Source organism: Xyrauchen texanus, chromosome 8 (assembly GCF_025860055.1).
Source record: "Xyrauchen texanus isolate HMW12.3.18 chromosome 8, RBS_HiC_50CHRs, whole genome shotgun sequence".
NCBI lineage: Eukaryota > Metazoa > Chordata > Actinopteri > Cypriniformes > Catostomidae > Xyrauchen > Xyrauchen texanus.
In genome coordinates this window covers 47,824,304-47,840,011 of record NC_068283.1, presented here as the reverse complement: position 1 = coordinate 47,840,011, position 15,708 = coordinate 47,824,304, and the positions used below count along the sequence as shown (strand labels likewise).

The 15,708-nt window shown below is 41.0% G+C and overlaps 1 protein-coding gene across 23 annotated transcripts in view; it reads right to left on the bottom strand.

The window, feature by feature from the left end:
• Positions 1–15,708, bottom strand: part of LOC127647141 (gastrula zinc finger protein XlCGF57.1-like) — a 121,713-nt gene that overhangs the window by 5,993 nt on the left and 100,012 nt on the right. For 12 of the 23 annotated variants that reach the window (XR_007971004.1, XR_007971007.1, XR_007971005.1 and 9 more), the window contains exon 4: positions 12,079–15,168. The exons of 5 other annotated variants lie outside the window; for them this stretch is intronic. Coding sequence is in view for 2 of the 18 variants with exons in the window: in XM_052131208.1 (XP_051987168.1) it covers positions 13,163–15,168 (2,006 nt within the window). In the remaining 16 variants the exon portion in view is untranslated. Of the gene's footprint in view, positions 1–4,592; positions 4,696–4,844; positions 4,986–11,459; positions 15,169–15,708 lie in introns of those variants that run through there. 6 more of the 23 variants (XM_052131216.1, XM_052131213.1, XM_052131211.1 and 3 more) reach the window with 4 other exon arrangements.

Genomic DNA, 15,708 nt, shown 5'->3' with positions numbered 1-15,708 from the left:
CATCAAAGCAAGGAATTTTGTTTCTCATGGTCTGGGAGTCCTTCAGGTGCCTTTTGGCAAACTCCAATCATGTGCCTTTTACTGAGAAGTGGCTTCCGTCTGACCACTCTACCATACAGGCCTGATTGGTGGAGTGCTGCAGAGATGGTTGTTCTTCTGAAAGGTTCTACTCTCTCCACAGACAAACGTTGAAGTGACCATCGGGTTCTTGGGTCACCTCCCTGACTAAGGCCCTTCTCCCCGATCACTCAGTTTGGCCAGGCGGCCAGCTCTAGGAAGAGTCCTGGTGGTTCCAAACTTCTTCCATTTATGGATGATGGAGGCCACTGTGCTCATTGGGACCTTCAATGCTGCAGAAATGTTTCTGTACCCTTCCCAAGATCTGTGCCTCGATACAATCCTGTCTCGGAGGTCTACAGACAATTCCTTGGACTGCATGGCTTGGTTTGTGCTCTGACATGCACTGTTAACTGTGGGACCTTATATAGACAGGTGTGTGCCTTTCCAAATCATGTCCAATCAACTGAATTTACCACAGGTGGACTCCAATCAAGTTGTAGAAACATCAAGGATGATCAGTGGAAACAGTGATCAGAACAGTGAACTCAATTTTGAGTGTCATGGCAAAGGCTGTGAATACTTGTACATGTGACTGTTTTGTTTTTATTTTGAATAAATTTGCAAATATTTCAAATAAACTTCTTTCACATTGTCATTATGGGGTATTGTTTGTAGAATTTTCAGGAAAATAATACATTTAATACATTTTTGGAATAAGGCTGTAACATAACAAAAAGTGAAGTGCTGTGAATACTTTCCAGATGCACTGTAGCTACAGATATTAAAGCAACTGGCTGATAATCATTCAGACAGTTTGGTGGCGATTTCTTGGTTACAGGGATGATAATTGATGATTTAAAGCAAATGGGAACAAAAGCTTGTGCCAATGAAAGTTTGAATATGTCTGTAAACACCCCCGCCAATTGGTCTGCACAGTCCTTCAGTACCCTTCCTTGCACTACATCTGGGCCTGCTGCTTTGGTGATGTTAATTCTGTGCGAGACAGACTTCACTTGATGATGGTGTAAAGTGAGTATTTGAATCTTGTCAGTTGTTTTGGTATTTGTGTCAGCTCCTCCTGCATTTTGTTCTTCAAAACGAGCAAAGTACTTATTGAGGACGTCAGGGAATTAAGTGTCGATGTTAGAGTGGAGAGCGTAGTTATTCTTATAATCTGTCAATGACTTAATCCCCTTCCACATACAGCGAGTTATTGTTATTGAAATAACTTTCTATTCGATGTTTAAATGCATGCTTTGCCTTCTTGATACCCTTCCTCAGCTGCCCCCGGGCATTTTAGTAGGCCAGTGTGTCTCTGCTCTCCATTATGTGGAGAGCGAGGCTGGGAGAGGAAGGCGGTAGGGATTGACACCTGGGTGAAATTATCCCTAACAGCCATTTTGTGTTGCAGTGAGACCTGGAGAAGGATATAAGGGCAGTACAGACCACCGGAGGAGCAGAGAACTGAGCTTGAATCAGCCAGAGTGTTCTGCTGAAAAGTGAGTATTTTGTATAATAAAGACTGTCTTAGTTTGAATGGAGTGTGCAGCCACCGTGTAATTATACTTTAAAGACATATGCAAAAGAGTTACTTTCCTGTAGCTAAAACTACTGTTCTTAAAATTGTTAAATGATCCATCCATGTACAGGGACTAGAAATCACAGGGCAATGGTGACACCAAATGAAAGTATAAGATGATTCTTCTTACTGGAAATAAGAAATTATGTTAGATACTATACATAAGTAACAGTTAGTATCTGGTGTGGCCACCAGCTGCATTAAGTACTGCAGTGCATCAGATTTGCCAGTTCTTGCTTTGAGATGTTGCAAGTTCCCAGACATTTATGGGGGGAATGGCCCTAGCCCTCACCATCTGATTCAACAGGTCCCAGACGAGCTCAATGGGATTGAGATCCGGGCTCTTCGCTGGCCATGGCAGAACGCTAGCATTCCTGTCTTGCAGGAAATCACACACAGAAGCGAGCAGTATGGCTGGTGGCATTGTCATGCTTGAGGGTCAGGTCAGGATGAGCCTGCAGGAAGGGTACCACATGAGGGAGGAGGATGTCTTTCCTGTAATACACAGCATTGAGATTGAGCTTGTTGAGCCTGTGACACAACGCCCCAGCCCATGACGGACCCTCCACCTCCAAATCGATCCCGCACTAATGTACAGGCTTCTGCATAACACTCATTCCTTTGACGATAAACAGGACTCAGACCATCACCGCTGATGAGACAAAATCGCAACTCATCAGTGAAGAGCAATTTTTGCCAGTAATGTCTGGTCCAGCGAAGGTGGGTTTGTGATGTCTGGTAAGGACCTGCCTTACAACAGGCCTACAAGCCCTCAGTCCAGCCTCCCTCAGCCTAATGCGGACAGTCTGACCACTGATGGAGGGATTGTGTGTTCCTGGTGTAACTCAGGCAGTTGTTGTTGCCATCCTTTACCTGTCCAGCATGTGCGATATTCGGATGTACTGATCCTGTGCAGGTGTTGTTACACTTGGTCTGCCACTGCGCGGATGATCAGCTGTCCTTCGCTCTCCCTGTAGCACTGTCTTAGCATCTCACAGTACGGACATTGCAATTTACTGCCCTGGCCATATCTGCAGTCCTCATGCCTCTATGCAGCATGCCTAAGGCACGTTCACACAGATGAGCAGGACCCTGGGCATCTTTCTTTGGGTGTTCTTCAGAGTCAGTAGAAAGGTCTCTTTAGGGTACTGTTTTTATAATTGTGACCTTAATTGCCTACCATCTGTGAGCTGTTAGGGTCTTAACGACCGTTCCACAGGTGAATGTTCATTAATTGTTTATGGTTCATTGAACAAGCATGGAAAACATTGTTTAAACACTTTCAAATAAAGATCTGTAAAGTTATTTGGATACAGTGTCCTCAAAAAAGGACGTTTCTTTTTAGCTGAGTTTATCTTAAAAACAATTTATTAAAGATTTAGGATGTGTTCAAAATTGTAGATTGTTCTTTTGGTCCGGACCGAAAATGAAAATGATACATTTAGTCCTGGTTCGTTTAGCGTTCACACTGGCATTTTTAACACCGAACATAAAAATACAAAACAAAAGGAATCAGGAAAAAGTCACAACCTGATTGGACAGCTTCTATGATGTATATTTTGCGATGGAACTTGCCAAACATCCAAAACAATGTTGGGCTGCTGGTGAAATGCGCTCATTAGATTTATAGATTTATGTATGGTGGTAATTTTACCAGCTGAGAACAAAAAAAAGAACTAATATATTGTGAAGCGAAGTCAAAACAGTGCCAGGAATTCCTCCATTATACACACAAATGAAGATATGCTGCAAGGACAGCTGGCGGCGGGTCCGACACATGTACCGAACTGTAATGGGCAAAATAAATCCAATGATGAGAAGAATCAGGTATGCTTGAGGTCAGTATTAGGCAAATTACTTCCTGTTTTTGGTCTGTTTAGACGTCTTTGGTCCATGTTGCGTTCATATATCAATCGAACCGCACCAAAGTTTGTTTAGAAGCGGACCCAGATCCACTATTCAGATCCACATGTTTGGTGTGCACCAAGGGTTGGGTGGCAGCTTTCACACTTGTTTTATGAACCGCACGAACAGAGCAATCGCACCAGAATTCATTTTAATAGAACCAAACCGCCAAGTGTGAACACACCCTAAATCGTTTTTTGAGTGAAAACATGCCAAAATTTAACCGTTTTACACTGTACATTTTGTCATTGTATTCTCTAGGCACGATCATGATTTTAAGCTCGATTACACTTCCTAGTGCTTGATGCATGCGCAGAGCGCTCGATGGTGTTATAGGAAGTGTAATTGAGATTGATATAATGATTGCCAAGGACATTGCTGATGTCAAGATTAACAGTGAAAAGGAATAATATTTCAGCACATTCTTATCTAAACCGATGGAGTTGTTTGGATTACTTTATGCTGCCTTTATGTGATTTTGAAGATTCAGAGTTCTGGTCACCATTAACTTGCATTGTATGAACCTACAGAGCTGAAATATTCTTCTAAAACCTTAATTTGTGTTCAGCAGAAGAAAGTCAAACACATCTGGGATGACATGAGGGTGAGTAAATGATGAGAGAATTTACATTTTTGGGTGAAAACTCTTCTTAACTTCTACAAACACATCTTTTATAATATTAATAATGAATAATAAATATCATCAAATGTCATATGTTTGAAATGCCAACTCTAGACATTATTACATTTATCTCATTATATATTTCATGTATATTTTCATTTTATGGGCCGTGATTGAAGAACATTTCATTTCCCAGAATGCTCTAATTTACTCAATATATTAAACAATCAACAGATTCATGTTTTGAATAATAATTCATTAATTTATGTCATAAAATGTGTCTCGGACTAATGAAATTGTGTTTCTGTGTTTAACTTCTTTGAATTGAACTTCCTGTGAGTCTAATCCAATTCATTTCTAATTGCAACTGATGAATTGAAAGAGTCAGTTTTGGATTTGGCAGTAATTTATGTTGGTGTTACTCACAGTTTGTCCTCCTGCAGCTCATAGTCCATATCTGTGAACATTATCAGCTCTAATCGTGTGTGTTCAATGTGAATCAGATGTTCAAACTGTCTTCATTCACACACTGAAACAGAAACACACACTCTTCAATACTAATATTTACTCATATACAGATGCTCATCAGTACTGACATTATTCACATATTATTATTTTGGCTACAGGCGTTCATCAGATAATAATAAAACAAACAGTTGATGAAGGTTTCTCTCTTACCGCTCGGTCGGTGAGTTGTTAAAGCTCAAAGACGCGTTAACATGTGAACTAATGTTTAATAAAAGTATTATTTTACGATGAATTGAGATAAATTCATCAGTTTCGTCTAAACAACAGTCTGCAGGAGCGCGAGTGTCTTCTTCGTGTTTATTGACGGTTGGGAAACTATTGTCTCATTAGCGACACCTGCTGGAATGGAGTGTTCAACGACAATGTTGTGGCCAATATAAACAATATTAATTACCTAACTACAAACATAAAAAACCCTTTATATAATATAATAATTCCTGATTGCTTGGGAACATTTTGCATCTTAATTCTTCTTTTAGCTGATATCTTTCTCTCTCATATGCTTTGCAGCTTATTGTTGTTGACTGGAAGCTCCTGTCACCTAGACAAATTCTTTGTATGTGTAAGCATACTTGGCAATAAAGCTGATTCTGATTCTGATTCTAATAGCACATGAAAGTCTCATGAAAAATGTCAGGATTGTAGAAATGTTTGTTGGAAGTTAACAGATTATAATGTCAAATTAAGCCAATTCCTATTCCCCGTAGAAGGTCAGAGCCAGGATCTGGCACCCAGAACAAAGCCCCTACAGGGAGACTATTACGCCAGGTTATGAATTATGGGAATTCTCAAGGATCAAATGATGTAAACTTACATCTGTTACAAGGTACCTGAAGAAGTGTTGCACCACGGTAATGGAAGTGAGGTACATTTTGTGTACCACAACAAAAAGGAAATGTGTGTTGTCTTCGACTGTAAGGCAGCCTACCACAGATTTTCTTTGAATGATCAGTTATTTCAGCAGACTAATCTCACTAACACACTTATTGGAGTGCTTTTCGTATTCCACGAGTAACAGGTTGCGATTATGGCTGATATTGAATCGATGTTTTATCATGTCCAAGTGCCTAGTGAAGACGCAGACTCTGGTTCCTTTGGTGGCCAGAGAGTATCCTAGATCAAAATGAAATGAAGCATAGGATGCATGTACACCTGTTCGGTGCAACCTCTTCTCGAAGTTGTTCATGTTATGCTCTTCGAAGAACAGCAGAAGATGGATCTAATGACACCACTCCAGAAGCAGCTCAGATGCTCTTGAGGAATTTCTACATAGATAATAATAATAATAATAATAATAATAATAAATTGAATTTGTATAGCGCTTTTCTCAAACTCAAAGTCGCTTTACAGAGCAAGTGAGAAAAAAAAAGATATTATTCAGGGACATATAGAGTTGGGAGGGGCAGGGGGCTATGGATAGGCAGAGGTGAATAGATGGGTCTTGAGGCGGGACTGGAAGATGGTTAGAGACTCAGAGGTGCGGATCTCATGGGGAAGAGAGTTCCATAGACTGGGAGCTGCCCTGGAAAAGGCTCTGTCCCCAAAACTACGGAGCTTGGACTTGTGAATGCAGAGGAGACCGGCTGAGGTGGACCTGAGGGACCGTGAGGGTTGGTAGGGGGAGAGGAGGTCAGTGAGGTATGAGGGTGCCAGGTGATGGATGGCTTTGTAGGTAAGTACCAGGATTTTGTATGTGATCCAGTGGGAAATGGGAAGCCAGTGTAATTGTTTTAGAACTGGAGTAATGTGGTGCCAGGATTTGGAGCGGGTGATGAGTCGGGCAGCTGCGTTCTGGACCAGTTGGAGTCTTTTTATGTAGTTTGAGCTGATACCAAAGAGTAGTGAATTGCAGTAGTCCAGTCGTGAGGAGATGAAGGCGTGAATGAGTCTTTCAGCAGCAGAGGGTGTGAGTAAGGGTCTGATTTTGGTGACGTTACGGAGGTGATAGAAATAGGTTTTAATGACATGACGGATGTGAGGCTCCAGGGAGAGGGTTGAATCAAAAATTACGCCGAGGTTGCGGGCCTGGGGAGATGGGGAGACAATGGTGTCGTCAATGGTGATAGTGGTGTTATTGGTTTTGCTGAGAGTGGATTTGGAGCCTATGAGGAGGAATTCTGTCTTATTGCTGTTGAGTTTGAGGAAGTTGTGTTGCATCCAAGTTTTAATAGCAGACAGACAGGAGTTGATGTGGGAGAGGGGAGGATTCTGAGGGGATTTGGTGCTGAGGTAGATCTGGGTGTCATCGGCATAACAGTGGAAATTCAGTTTGAAGTGACGAAGTATCTGTCCAAGGGGGAGAATGTAAATGATGAAGAGCAGGGGGCCGAGTACGGAACCTTGTGGAACGCCTTGGGTGACTGTGACTGTTGCAGAAGTGAGGTTATGAAGAGAGATGAAGTGGGATCTGTCGGAAAAGTAGGAATGGAGCCAGCTGAGTGCAGTACCTTCGATGCCAAGGTCTTTGAGTCTGGTGAGCAGAATGTTATGGCTCACAGTATCGAAGGCTGCACTCAGATCGAGAAGAATAAGGATGTTAAGGGAACCGGTGTCAGCGGAGGTGAGGAGGTCATTGAGAACTTTAAGGAGAGCGGTTTATGTGGTGTGTAGGGGGCGAAAACCAGATTGGAGAGGTTCAAATTGGTTATTCGCATGAAGATAGGTTTGTAATTGTGAGGCAACTATACGTTCCAGGGTTTTAGACAGAAAGGGGAGGGTGGAAATTGGGCGGTAGTTGTTAAGGGAAGAGGGATCCAGACCAGGTTTTTTGAGGATTGGGGTGACAGCGGCAGTTTTAAAAGCAAAGGGGACAGTTCCAAGGGACAGTGAGGAATTGAAGAGGTTAGTGAGGTAGGGGCAAAGGACAGGGAGGCAGGACTTCACGAGTGGAGTAGGGAGGGAGTCAAGTGAGCAGGTAGTCGGTTTGGAAGAGCTGATGAGTTTAGAGATTTCCAGAGTGGTGACCGAGTGAAACTGGGAGAGGAGGCAATGTGGAGAAAGGGGAGGGAGGTCAGGAGGGATAAGGGGGAAAGGGGCCGTGTTAGGGGCTAGATTAGATACTGGGAAGTCGGATGCAGGGTATAGAGATTGATAAATTATGTTGATTTTATCAGCGAAAAAGTGAAGGAATGAGTTACAGAGATCCGGAGTAGAGGTAGGGAGGGTATTGGTCCGAGGCTTGATGAGGTTGTTCAATGTGGAGAAGAGGGTTCTGGGGTTTTGACAGGGGTTAGTGAGGATAGTGGAGAGGTAGGCAGATTTGGCAGCAATGAGGGCATCTTTGTAGGCAATGAGGTGGAGTTTATAGGCTTCATGGTGGACTATGAGCGATGATTTTTTTGTCAGGCGTTCTAGTTGGCGGCCGGTTTGTTTCATTTTCCGGAGTGCAGGTGTGTACCAGGGTGACGAATTGTTAAAGGTGACAGTTTTTGTTTTGAGGGGGGCCAAAGTGTTAAGGGAGGTACACAAAGCAGAGTTGAGGTGATTTGTGAGATCATCAGGTGAGGTAAGGGTTGAGTCCAGGTGGAGAGCAGGTCAGAGAGATGATGGAGATCAATAGATTTAATGTTGCGGAATATGATTTCTCTGAGGAGGCGGGGGCGTGGGGTTGGAGAAGGAATGGTGAACCGAATCAGTTTGTGATCAGAGAGGGGAAAGAGGCATGGACGGAGGTTGAGCACTGGTTGGTTAGTGGAGCAGACCAGGTCAAGAATGTGTCCTTTTTCATGGGTGGGGAATGTAACATGTTGGATGAGAGTGAAGTTATCCAATAAAATATTGAATTCTGATGACAGCTTGCAGGTGGGGGAGTCTGTGTGGATGTTTAAGTCACAGCAGCAGACGTGGAGAGAGAGATGAGGCTACTGTGAGAAGTTCAGTGAAATCGGAGAGGAAGGAGGGATTTGGTTTAGGTGGCCGGTAAATGAGGATAACTATCATGGAGGAAAGAGCTTTGAAGACGAGATATTCAAATGATGATCCTGAAGGTAGGGTGAGTTCGGAGATCCGGAAGTTCTGATTATAGATAACGGCGAGTCCACCTCCACGGCAGAGATGACTGTCTTAAATAATTTGCTACTGAAGATCAAGCAGTCACTCTTGCATGAGACACCAGAGAGCAAAGTAGTCAAGGTGGATTTCATTTAACAAAGTGGACTAGTAATAGCAGGGGCGTACTCTTATCCATCCCTGAAGGAGAACGGGCTACTGAATTTAAGGAATTGGAGCTGGGCAATGAAGTACGGAGAAAGACACAATTAATTTAAAGTCTGAAGTCACCAGAACCACTCACCAGAGGAGGCATATTGTCAGTTGTGGGCTCTGTTTATGATCCTCTTATGGGGCTTTCCACTGCACGGTACAGCTCGACTCCACTTTGCTTGCCTTTTGGGGGTTTTCCACTGTGGACAGTACCTGGTACTTTTTTTTTAGTACCAACTCGGTCGAGGTCCCAAGTGAGCCAAGCTGATACTAAATGTGACGTCAAAACCCTGCAGATCACTGATTGGTGAGAGAGAATTGTCACTACCAGCGTCACTGGATTTGCTACACGGGACATCAACCCACTAGATTTAAAGTTAGCAGTATCAAAACACGCCATGGTCAATAAACAAGGTACAGACGTTCCTCTCGTTAGCGACGAACGAAACAACGCTAAACTAAAAAGTCTTTCAGGAAGTGTCTCAGCTGTTGTCCGCACATGGCTACCATAGGACCTACCAACAGTGTAGGGAAAAGTTACAAAAATTAAATAAAAGTGACTACAGAACCATCAAGGACCAAAACAGCCGGAGTGGTTCAAACAGAAAAAAGTGGAAGTGGTTTGACCAAATGGATTCTATGGATGGTACGTTAACTCTATACTCTGCTTGAAAGCTTCACATTATTTAGTTGACCAGATACTGGAAAGCTTCTAAAACAATCAGGCCAATTTAACTGTTACACTTGTATAAAATCACCATGAACAACTGATTTATGCAGCACAATGAGCTAGAGGCGGCACAACTATGATGATCGGCCTATAATCCCACCCATGTTGAGGCGGCACTAAACTACAGCGGAAAAGCAACCTCAGAAAAGTAAAGCGTGTTGAGTCGAATCGTAACGTGCAGTGGAAATGTGCCATTAGGTTCTTAATACCATTTGTGGTACCACCAAACTTATACTACTTGACCTGTGCAGAGAGAAATTGGGATGGGATGAGGATATTTCAGAGAAATGAGCTGAGAGATGGCTGTCCTGGCCGGCAGATTTGCAGAAGCTTTCAAACTTTAGTGTGAGCATCAAGCCTGCAGGATTTGGATGCATCAAAACATTTCAACTACACAACTGTGCTGATGTTAGTGAGCATGTATAAAAGAATGTCATGTTACTCTTGCTGACAAATGAACATGATCAAAGGAGCTGTGAATTCATGATGGGAAGGTGACACCACTCAAGCAAGTTATCCCAAGAATGGAGTTCACAGCAGCAATTGTCGCTGTCAAAATGGGCAGGATGCTAAAGCAAGAACTTCAGATTCATCTTGAAGAGTCTATTGGAACAACATTACCACCATCCTGAAATACATAGCAAGTGACTCCACATGATTTGAGACGTTTGTTGCTAACTGAACTTCGCTCATTAGAGAGGCTTCTAAACCATCTCAATGTAGGTACGTAACCTCTAATGGTCTAAAGACTGAAAACCTGGATCAAAGGGCCAACTTTTCTACTGAAACCACAAAGTGACTGACTGATCTGGTTGAACAGGCCCATGTCATTGGCACACGATGACAGCAAGCTCAAGAAGATCTCAACTGTCAATGTAATACTCACGCAGAATAGTATGGAGGCTTTAGATTTATTTTTAACCATTTGGCTTTCATCGCCTAAAGAAGGGAGTTTCAGACGATGATCAGTCAAACAGAATGAGATCTCAACAAACAAAACACTACCTATAAAATGAGTTTGCAAAGGAGAAGACCCATCACGGAAGATATGGCAAACGCTGAGCTCTATCTGGTTTTCTATGGCCAAAAACAGAAACATCAAATTGTTTCAGCAGGGAAAGATCCATGTCAAGAGGGACAGAGGCACGTGTTAAGGGTTGGAGGAAGATTGAGCAGATCGGCGATGCATTAGGAGTCAAAGCATCCCGTCATCTTGCATAAGGATCTTCGAATAGCTTTCTTGATTCTTCAACACATCCACCAAAAAGTTGGAAATTCTGGAAGCAATCATGTTGGCAGAAATATTGGCTTTCCAAACTAACGCTGCAGTCAGAAGAATAATCATTAATGAGTGTAATGTTTGCCGATGATTAAATACCAAGCCAAGAGTATAAAAGATGGCAGATCTGCCAGAGGATAGGCTTCTACCAGAAAAACACAGTTTATCAACAACGGGGTTGATTATTTCAGACTGTTTGAGGTTAGAAGAGGATGTACAAACTTTAATAGGTATGGCATACTTTTTAACTGCCTTACCATTAGAGCAGTCCATTTAGAAGTTGCGCCCTCCCTGGACATGGATGCGTGCATTAATGCTTGTGTACATTTGATAAAACACTCCTATCTACTCCATTTCCCAGTAGAATGTTATTTTTTTAACTGGAAAGGAAGACGGAGCAACATAGTATTTGATTGTTTAATTGATTCACACATCCTCCGGTCTCATTTTAAGGCCCATGCAGACCTTTACTAAATGGAAGTCCTTCAACTCAGACTTACAAGACTCAAAAATCAAAGCGCAGGGAGACAAATGCAACATCAAAACCTCAGTTTTATTGGTTACAATGCTTAAAATTAAAAAGGTATCGTAAATGGTTAGAAAGGTTATGAAAAACTATCTCAACTGTAGCATTGGGGAAACAGTAAAAATCAATGCCGAATCCAATGCTCTATCAAATCATCAGTCTTTATATAGTCAGTCTCGGCATTCTTTCTAAGTTAAAGGATACCGTGGGTGGTGTCACTTGGAGCTTTGACAGAGCCTTTAATACCAGCTTTTGCAGTTTCTTATCTAGACGACTTTTACTTCTCCTGGATCTCTTTCTCTAGAGTCAGTCATTTTGTCTATAAAACTATTCATACATACCCCAATCTCTGTTGTACACTAATGTTTGCTACATGTTTATCCAATTGGTTACATTTAGTTTCAACTTTATTCACCTACATATATAAATGCAGTACTTCTATTCTAAATGTAAATATATAATAAAATGGTGTTAGCAGTAAAAAAAAAACTCTCTTTTTATCTTTTTAATATTACACAGAAACAGTTGTTTGATGAAGCAAGTCGCTTATGTTACATACAAAAGGTTACTTCATTATAGCTCAAAACTAATGCCTTGTCCAAACTAACATGTTTTCATTTGAAAACTCATCTTTTCTCTCTGTTTTAACCTTCCGTCCACACAGAGACGCCATTTTTGTCCGTGAAAACTGAGCTTTTTGTAAACGCACTCCAAAGTGGATACATATGAAAACGGATATATCTGAAAATTATGATTTATTTGTTGTCATGTGATGCAGTCACGTGATCTAGCCAACCAAAACAATCAAGACGGCGGCCTGCGTTATAGCGGCACTGTTGTACTTGATACACGTGGACAATTGCTTTTCAGACCGTACATGCAACAGGGAATTTCCGCATGAGCAGTAACATGATTTAAGCATTTTCATGTGTTTCAGTGTGGATGAGCAACTTTTGGAAAACGCTTGAAAATGCTAGTGTGGACGGAGAGCGTTTTGAATCTAAAGCACTGTTTTCAAATGTATCCGGATTAATGTAGACGTAGCCTAATACACTGAGGCCATCTTCTGAAAATTCAAATGGACTACATTATAAACATTTCAAACAAGGTACACTACATCAAACTTATAAGGAATATTTGTAAGGTTACATATCAGGAAAATAAACATAGTACATTTTACTATAGCAAAGTTTTCTAGTACATAATTCAGAATAAATACACATTATACAGCACTTGTAAAAGCAAAAAAAGAAAAACAAAACATGCAAAAAGCAGTGTTCTTGCATTTAATCTAATATCTAAACAGTTTTTAGGCTATTTGTATTTTCAATAAAAAAATACTACAGTTTATTTTTTTAGAAAGACTATAACCAAGGAAATATAGAGCTGTCCATGGTCCTACCAGTGGTTCTGGCATTATTATTACAAATGCCACTCTTAAACAACGGAAGAACAAAGATAAACTTTCATAAAGGCAAGTACAATACAGAATTAATGTGTTTAAATTCTAGACTTCCATGAAGTATGGACAATGTCTTGTGTCCTGCTAAACTATCTTTCTCATTCAAAAATGCATACAGTAACAGTCTCCAGCACCTTTATTACTTTTTGATGGGTGTGGGATTTTGGCTAGTGAAAACTCACGCATGATCAAACTGGTTTGATTACACTAGTCTGGGCTCTGAGCTGTAAAATCAAACTGGTGCAATCTCCATTTGAGCTGCTATTGCCAGTTATAATGTCGTTTCTGTATTTTCATCTTTGTGATTTAGATTTCCTGATATCATGAAACACTTTTCACAATGTGAACACTTGTAAGGTTTCTCTTCAGTATGGATATTCATGAGATCCTGAAGGGTTTTCTTCACTGTGAAACTGTTTCCACACTGAATGCAGATGAAAAGCTTCTCTCCAGTGTGAATTCTCATGTGTTTCTTAAGGTGTGCTGCTTGAGTGAAACACTTTCCACACTGAGGGCATGTGAAAGGCTTCTCTCCAGTGTGAATTCTCAGGTGTCTCTTTAGATTAGCTTTTTTTGTGAAGATCTTTCCACACTGAGGGCATTTGAGAGGCTTCTCTTCAGTATGAATTATCAGATGCCTCTTTAGCTCTCCTTTGTTTGTTAAACTCTTTCCACACTGAGGGCATGTGAAAGGCTTCTCTCCAGTGTGAATTCTCATGTGCCTGTTCCGATCTGCTATATTTGTGAAACTCCTTCCACACTGAGTGCATGTGTAAGGCTTCTCGCCAGTGTGAATTCTCAGGTGCCTCTTTAGACCTCCTTTATTTGTGAAACCCTTTCCACACTGAGTGCATGTAAAAGGCTTCACTCCAGTGTGAATTCTCATGTGTTCCTTAATGCTTCTTTTTTGTGTAAAACTCTTTCCACACTGAGGGCATGTGAAAAGCTGATCCACATCGTGAAATGTCAGATGAATCTTTAGGTTTTCTTCTTGTGTGAAACTCTTTCCACACTGAGTGCATGAGAAAGGCTTCCCTTCAGTGTGAATTCTCAGATGAACCTTTAGATCTCCTTTTCTTGCGAAACTCTTTCCACACTGAGGGCATGTGAACGCCCTCTCTCCAGTGTGAATTATCATGTGATCCTGAAGGATTTTCTTTATTGAGAAACTCTTTCCACACTGATTGCATGTGAAAGGCCTCTCTCCAGTGTGAATTCTCAGATGAACCTTTAGATCTCCTTTTCTTATGAAACTCTTTCCACACTGAGGGCATGTGAACGGCTTCTCTCCAGTGTGAATTATCATGTGATCCTGAAGGATTTTCTTTATTGAGAAACTCTTTCCACAGTGATTGCATGTGAAAGGCCTCTCTCCAGTGTGAATTCTCAGATGAACTTTTAGATCTCCTTTTCTTGCGAAACGCTTTCCACACTGAGTGCATGTAAAAGGCTTCACTCCAGTGTGAATTCTCACGTGTTCCTTAATGCTTCTTTTTTGTGTAAAACTCTTTCCACACTGAGGGCATGTGAAAAGCTGATCCACATCGTGAAATGTCAGATGAATCTTCAGGTTTTCTTCTTGTGTGAAACTCTTTCCACACTGAGTGCATGAGAAAGGCTTCCCTTCAGCGTGAATTCTCAGATGAACCTTTAGATCTCCTTTTCTTGCGAAACTCTTTCCACACTGAGGGCATGTGAACGGCTTCTCTCCAGTGTGAATTATCATGTGATCCTGAAGGATTTTCTTTAATGAGAAACTCTTTCCACACTGATCGCATGTGAAAGGCCTCTTTCCAGTGTGAATTCTCAGATGAACCTTTAGATCACCCTTTCTTATGAAACTCTTTCCACACTGAGGGCATGTGAACGGCTTCTCTCCAGTGTGAATTATCATGTGATCCTGAAGGATTTTCTTTATTGAGAAACTCTTTCCACACTGATTGCATGTGAAAGGTTTCTCTCCAGTGTGAATTCTCAGATGAACCTTTAGATCTCCTTTTCTTGCGAAACGCTTTCCACACTGAGGGCAGGTGAACGGCTTCTCTCCAGTGTGAATTATCATGTGACCCTGAAGGATTTTCTTTATTGAGAAACTCTTTCCACACTGAGTGCATGTGAAAGAATATTTGGCTCCTGTTTTTTGAGATATTTTTTTTTCACTCTTGAAGCAAATAATAGCCTCTTCATCAGTTGTTGAATTATTAGATTTAGGATGCTGATGGTGTTTCTGATCTATGTCATTTAGTTCTTGACTTTCCTCTTTCACTTCCATCAGGTCTAAAATGAACAGACAAAAGAAATGTGAAACAAAACATACAATTGAACTCCAATTTAATGTCTTGAAGCTGCAAAGGCTGCTATCTATTTTATGTTATCTTTAACATGCTGAAAGTTAATTCTGTCGTTCTTGAGTATAATATCACAAAATCTGGTAGATTCTGGTTATAACTGTAATTTCATCGCTTCTTTTATTATCCAACTACAGCTGCAAGATCTAGCAAACGGTCTGAAGCCTTGTTGCCTTCAGGGTTGGGGAGTAACGGAATACATGTAATGGGATTACATATTTAAAATACAAAATATAAGTAGCTGTATTCCACAAGGATTATGAAGAAAATTCACACTGGATAAAAATTTCTATTTTTCTAGTAAGACCTTTGATATTAGGGCAAAAATCATATTCTTGATAATAACTTTTGTATTGTTCTCCTGTAAAATATCGAAATATCCTTAAAACAAGATCAATTCGATTCTTCTTGTTTAAGAAACAACACTAAATACGATATTTTTCAGAGAATGTATTTTTAACATGTGAAT